This window comes from Drosophila mojavensis, unplaced genomic scaffold (assembly GCF_018153725.1).
Source record: "Drosophila mojavensis isolate 15081-1352.22 unplaced genomic scaffold, ASM1815372v1 contig_74, whole genome shotgun sequence".
NCBI classification, from domain to species: Eukaryota; Metazoa; Arthropoda; class Insecta; order Diptera; family Drosophilidae; genus Drosophila; species Drosophila mojavensis.
Window position 1 is genome coordinate 23,268,193 of NW_025318899.1, and position 6,671 is coordinate 23,274,863.

At 41.7% G+C, this 6,671-nt stretch overlaps 1 protein-coding gene across 1 annotated transcript; it reads right to left on the reverse strand.

Annotated features, from left to right (window-relative positions):
• Positions 1-2,936: 2,936 nt before the first annotated feature.
• On the reverse strand, positions 2,937-6,603 carry LOC6583403 (odorant receptor 67d). Its single transcript, XM_002009035.4, has 3 exons — positions 5,130-6,603; positions 4,883-5,072; positions 2,937-4,828 (listed from the first exon to the last, which is right to left on the reverse strand). Exons 1-3 carry the CDS (start codon positions 5,885-5,887, stop codon positions 4,607-4,609), a joined length of 1,170 nt encoding a protein of 389 aa, XP_002009071.1. The 5' UTR covers positions 5,888-6,603; the 3' UTR covers positions 2,937-4,606.
• Between the last annotated feature and the right edge of the window lie 68 nt (positions 6,604-6,671).

The window sequence follows — 6,671 nt, forward strand, 5'->3', positions numbered from 1 at the left end:
GTAAACCAGGCCAGAGGCGTATACTGTTCACAGTTTGGAAGGCACTGGATCGGCTGCCGCTCAACGCCAGGCGGCGCTGCTGTGCCCAGATTGTGATTGTATTATTGATTTAGGGGTTGCTTTCAGTTGATTGGAAGATCAATATTTATTGGAACTGAGCCTTGGTCGAAAAACGGACGAATGGTGAGAGAGCTAGCTAGAGTGAGAAGATTAAAGATGAAAGAGATCAATAACAGATCAATAGTTTCCTACAGCTGATATATTTATATATTTATTTCATTCACATTCTATCCTAAGTTAGTATTTAGTATTATAAGAAATTCAATTGACGTTGCATCCACATCCTCACATTCATCTGCTTCTTCTTTCCTTCAGTTGATGCCTCCAGTCGAGTTGACAGCGAACAGGCAAAAGCAAACAAACAAACTAAAAGTGTCTCAGGTCGCTTTAAATGGACTATCCCTGCATCCTCGTCCCTGCGCCCTTTGCGCCCTTTGCCCTTCGTCCTTCGCTCTTGCCCTTTTACTGAGCCGTACGTTCTGTGACCTCGGGCACAAAGGCTAGACAACCCTTTCTTTGCACAGTGCCCGTATCGAGACCACGGCAATCAGTTCTCTCGACGTTGTTTTTTTCCGTCGCTTGTTTTTTCAGCATTTTCTGTCAAATCGTCATGATTTAATGAAAAAATCAAGGGAAAAAAACTTATTTGCATACGGATATAATTTAGCATTAAACGAGCCAGAGGCAAACCGAAAAAAAAAGGATTTTAAAGCGAGATTTCCTTTTTTTTTATCGAGTATTGTCTATGTGTGCGTGTGTGTGTGATTGTGTGATAGGAAATGGCTCGACGATATCTGTTTGTTTGAGATTAATATGCCGTGCATCTGTCGGTTTGTGTCTGTGTCTGTCTTTGTCCGCATTTGGGGGATTGTCCCATAGTTCGGCCTGTCAGCTCGTTTTCAGTTTTTGTTTTGAATGATGGTATAAAATTAGCATGGATACGATTTCACTTTTATAATCAGCGAGGACTTTTTTTCTCTTTCAATATTTGCCTTGGCAAACGTATAAAATTTCATTGAATAAAAAGTGATGAAAGCGATAGTAAAATGGCGAGAATTGCTGATTCTAGCTGTGCTTTTGGCAAGGACATCAAGTTGGATAAGAACGTATTTACATAATATATTATTTAAATAAACTATATTCACATTTCATTCTTATTTTATACGTATTTATCTGCAAAATACTGTCTGAGTTAATAGACAATTTCATTAATGTTTTGTTTTTATTGTCTATAAATTATGCTAAATCATAATTATTAGTTTTCAAAATTGTATTTAAATAACTAATTTAAAATCAAATTTGTGCAATATTTGATCAAATAATAGTATAAGCCGCAATAGTCTCCTTGCTGTTGATTGGTTTGGGAATTCTGTTTTTAACCGAGATTATAATCTCTCCCGGTCTCAAAGCGGGCTGTCGTAGCTCAATAATACCCATGCCTAAGTGCTTAGCAACAAATCGGGCATTTTCGTTATCAATGGCTAACGATTTGTGCCTTTGTCTTGAGGCGTAGCACACCCCCCATGCATATCATTAGGAAAGATTCCAGGTGGCAGGCCGGCCGGCGCTTGCGAGACGCAACTTAAGTTGCAACTGAAATATTTATTATAACTTAAATTACCTTCTAACTACAGCTAACGCCTTCGAATTACCATTTCTACCTGTCGAAGCACGGCCCTAACCCCAACGCCGGAGGCAGAGCCCCCCGCCGAGCCGCGAGCCCTGTGGAAAAACAACATGCAATGCGGCATTTACATAAGAAATTAGCTTGTAAAATTAATCCGCAATAAGCCCGCCTCGAACAGCAGCCGAGCAGCCAAAATTACCGTATTAAAAAGCAATTAGCATTTAAATATCGGGCCAGAGACCGAAGACAAAGAACGCTAAGAGAGAGCAAGAGAGCGAGAGAGGGTGAAGGGAGATGGAGAGGCACTGCGAGCCGGGACAGAGTAAAGCTGCCGCATATGGGCGGCATTAAGTAGAACTCTCTGAAGTGGAGCTGAAGTGAAGGAGAGCTGAGCGAGAGCAGTTTGCCGTCAAAAGTTGCTTGGAAATTAAATTTCCGTTTGGTTGCTGAGGCGTCGAAGACGGCATTAAAATTAAATTTGCGCTGGGCGCGCAAAATCAAATATGGCTAAATCAGCAATGTTGCCGATAAACAAACGCGTTCGGAAGCCATTAAAAATTATCATTTGCGCATATTGATTAGGACCGGAGCGAAGCGACTCGTCGATGGCCGAGGGCGGGTGGGTGTTCAGGTTGACAGGTTGGTGGTGGTGGCAGCTACAACGGTAAACATCAGCAGGCCTCAGAGAGCCGAGCTGTGTCATGTGCCCCTGAGACGCGCACGAGGCGCATTAGATTAGGCCGGCGTCTGTTGGGTGGCTGATGCTTGTTATAGAAAACAAATATCGATTCCATCCCTTAAGTTTACACCCACAGCTATAACGTTACCCTCAATGGCCACCAAACAAAGGAAATGAAAAAAAGAACGCAGCAAAAAATACAGAAAACCAAAAAAAAGAGAACAAGAGAAAAAAAACTCACCACCCACAGGCAGGCTGGCAGGCTGGCAGGCTTTGAAGCTGACAGGCAGGAGCACGGGCTCTGGCTCTGGCAGGGGCATGGGCACACCCTCTGACAATGCCAGACGTTCGTGAAGGCGCCGGGGATTTTGACTTCGACTGCGAGCTCACTAGTGAGAACAGCGAACTGCGAACTGCCAACTGAGTTGTGGGACTTGGCTGCCTTGGCTCTTCAGCGCCTGCTCACCCGAGCAGCGAGCGACCATTAAAATTTCGAAAATCCATCATTGGAAAAATGGTTGAAAAAAATGTGTGCACAACTTCCGTGGCCATGTTTTTTTTTTTTTTTTCTTTTTATGTATATACATATATATATATTTTTTGGTTATTTTTGGCAAGTCTCAGCTTTGAGGTTTGAGGGTAGCTGACTGTGGGGCTGTGCGAGACATTTTGCAAATATTTCTATAAATTTTTCAATATTCAGAAATTTTGTTGCATCAACGAGGCGGCGCAAGTGGGCAACTGATTTGATTTTCTAATTTGCCGCAGCGACCAAAAAACTCCAAACGAATTTAAATCTGAGTTTCAGCCTTTGGCTGTGGCTATGCCTGTGTCTGTGTGTGTGGCCGCATCTCTTCTATCTGTGTCTGTGTCTATGGCTATATGAATGTCTGCCTAGGCAGCCATGTAAACACAAATCCAATCAAATAAACGAAATTAAGTGCACGTTGATTGGAGGCAAATCTGTTTTCAGCCTGAATGATGACAATCAGCTGGAAGACCAGGCACTGCGACTGCGACTGCGAGTCAAATCGAATCAACATCAGACGACGCAGCGCTGAGCTGTGCGACGACGCTGTGCTTAGCTACAACGAAAAATTGATTTCTGCAAACGCGGCACAAAAACTCCGAATTATTTTTATTTAAATTTTCAAACACCAGCCACAAAATATGCCGCACACAAATTTGCATTAGGCACCTGTAATTTCTGCAGGACTGTAGGCAGTGGCAACCGCAATGGCAATTTCCAGGCCACGAGCCACGCTTATCCTCCGCTCCAAGATTACGGAGCGGCTGCCCAGGCAACGCCACGAAAATTTTGATTGTTATTTGTGCAGACAGTAAAAGCCAAAGCGGTTGGCCCTCTCAGGAGCCCCACCCCAATGGCAGTGGCAGGAGCAGTGGCAGTGGTCGTGGCTTTTATTATAATGCGCACCCATAACTTGCGAGAAGGTAGCCGCCAAGGCCTACGCATTGCTGCCGGCGAGTGGGGCGGGGCAAGTGAAAGCGAAAAATTGAAATGTGAAATATTTTTAAAAACCAATTTCGCTTAGCCGCCGCCCCTATCTGCCGAATCTGCTGGACGGGGCAAAGAAGAAAGAAAACGGCATAAAGGAAATTGTTTTGTACTGAATTCATAAGAATTTCATTGTAGCGTTGAGTCAACAATGTAAGCAGACAAATACTAAATAACACAAATGTTATTGCCGTATTGCTTACTCGTAGATTGTTGCCTACGTTGAAATTGGGTATAATTACTATAATAATTTGTATCACTAGAATATTTCCAATATAAATGAAATTGTGTTTAAAGACTCTCTCTTTTAGGAACTAATGAAATTATTGAGATTATATTCGTGTTTGGGCTGGAGTTGAACAATTTGTAGTAACGCTTTCCTAATTATGAGGCAATGATATATCCGTGAGTGAACTCAATCACTATCGAATATATCGAGTAATAAAATAATGGTGGATCCGGAATGCCACAAAGTCGTTAGTCGTTTGCAAGTCAAATATTATTTAGAAGGAAAAATGAAATTTACTTATATATGTATATACATAAATAATAATTGCAGTACAGCTAAATGTATGCTAGTACGATTTTATTCATCAGTTAAGTGCAAAAATTCTAGCAGCATTTCTGCTAAATATAATATAATATTTAAAGTGAAAGAGGCCCAGCAAAAGAATAATGTATTAAGAGCAACTTTCTCACGCATCGACGATTGATAATCTCGCTCTTATATCTCGTAGTCCAAGTACGTAATCATCATCATGCCGAAACTGTAGATGGCCTTGGTCAATTGCAGAGCAGTTGTCATCGACAGTGGGAGCATGTCCGCCGCAGTTAGGGAGCGCTGGTCCTGGGACTTGGCCAGCATGAGAATGATGAGCTTCTGCTCCCTCACTGGCATCTCGTACCACAAGCAGTTCGAGTAAATTTCATTCGTGAACTGTTCATTCTATGAAGAAATGCATCATATGTATTAGGAATATTATCTAGTCAATGCGCTTACCGTGGTTTCTACAATGGTGCCCAGACCGCAAAAGGAGTAGAGCACGATGAAGCAATATAATAAGTAGAATGGCGCTGTGGGCCAGTTTTTCATGAAGATGCAGCAGATAGTGAACAGAATGCCATAACAAGTTGATAAGAGCTGGACAAACATGACATACGTGTATACTTCCTTTGTCCCTCGCAATATTCTACAATAAATCAAAATCCGGAGGAGACTGCTTGGAACTGCTCTGTGAAATACTCACGTTGCGTACTTCTGATGCCAGGTCAGCAGATCCCAGAGCACGGCTTGCATCTCCTCATACTTGTCTGGCTGCACGACCAGCTCGTTGAGCTCTTTGAATTTCTCACTAAATATGTCCTTCAGCAGCGGAATATTAATAATGAACAAAAATAGATACATGTCGCCGCCAAAGTTGCCGAATGCGCCCACTATCAAGAACATGGAGTGCACAACAAACATAATCACATATCCAGTGTCGGAGTTGGGATCGACGCCTGGTATCAGGAAGTGCAAGATCATGGCTTTCTTGCTCAAGACGATGAGCTCGTACAGGGGAAAGCAGATCATTGTGATGACCGTAGTCGAGTAGATAAAGACGAAGCCTAGCACAAGGTAATAGAAGTTATTGATGCGCTGGTGCAGATACTTGGTGTATACGCCGCTTCTGCCCTCGTACTCCCTGTACATGGACTCGTAGGTGTGTTGTATATTTCGTATTAACGAAGCTTTACCCACGCAGCACACCAGCTTCACTAGTCCTTGAGCGCCCGAACCAGCCGTCGCAATTGCCTGCAAAATGGTCGCGAATTCCCTCATCTGCACGGCCACATACACTGTATATCCGGTGAACCCGAAGTATGCGAATATGGTGACAATGGTGACATAAGTCCATGCCCACATACGATAGTTAGGATTGGAGACATCGGTGCCACAGCACTTAACACAGAATCGAATAAGTCTAATAATCGTAGCAAACCGAGACACAGCCGTCTTCGCCATTGCTGATGTCCTAAGTCTTAAGGATGGGACGCGAAACAAGTGAAGCCTTTCCGTGGACTGCGTGGCAGTGTACGGAGGATATTACTTTTATTGCAGCGAAAGCCTCACACAAATGTCAAAATATTGACAACTTAATAGGCCAATTGGTTGCGTCGTTCTAAACTATATAATGGCTCAATTAGCGTGGTCTTAATTTGTTTAGCCTTCATTGCTTGCTAATAATTTTAATATTTACCGTTTATTGTCAGACCATCAAAGCTTTCCGTTTGCAAATACACATATGTATGTTAATATATCCACATTTCTTTTAAATTGTTATTTGCATTATTTATATATTATAAATTTATTTATATCAATCATTGTAATATTAATTGTGCTCTAGTCCAGATTGCTCAACTCGACGATCTGCTGAACCCTCCTTTTTCTTCTTCTTCTCTTTTTCTTTTGTGGCTTACGAGATCTCTGCATCAACTCAGCCCATCATCAATCAAGAGCATATACATGCATTATAGTGGTCTGCCACGCCTCCTTCTACTTGTTACATACGTTTGTATACAAATATTATATATCGATTTCCCATTTGCAAGGATCGTATCATCAAAATACGATTACCATTTCTGAGTGCAAATCATATGACAAAGCAATAGAACTTAAATATATTTATATTTTCCATATCATTAAAGTATCATATTAATATAATAATAATATAAAAGCTGAAATCAAAATGAAGCTTGTAAATAATAATCATAATAATAATGAGACTTAGCCTATTCAAAAATTAATT

Coding starts and splice junctions, on each gene's coding strand:
- LOC6583403 (XM_002009035.4), bottom strand. CDS start 5,887: ATGGCGAAGACGGCTGTGTCTCGGTTTGCTACGATTATTAGACTTATT. Junction 5,073..5,129: donor TGGCATCAGAAGTACGCAAC/GTGAGTATTTCA, acceptor GATTTATTGTAG/AATATTGCGAGGGACAAAGG. Junction 4,829..4,882: donor GCACCATTGTAGAAACCACG/GTAAGCGCATTG, acceptor ATTTCTTCATAG/AATGAACAGTTCACGAATGA.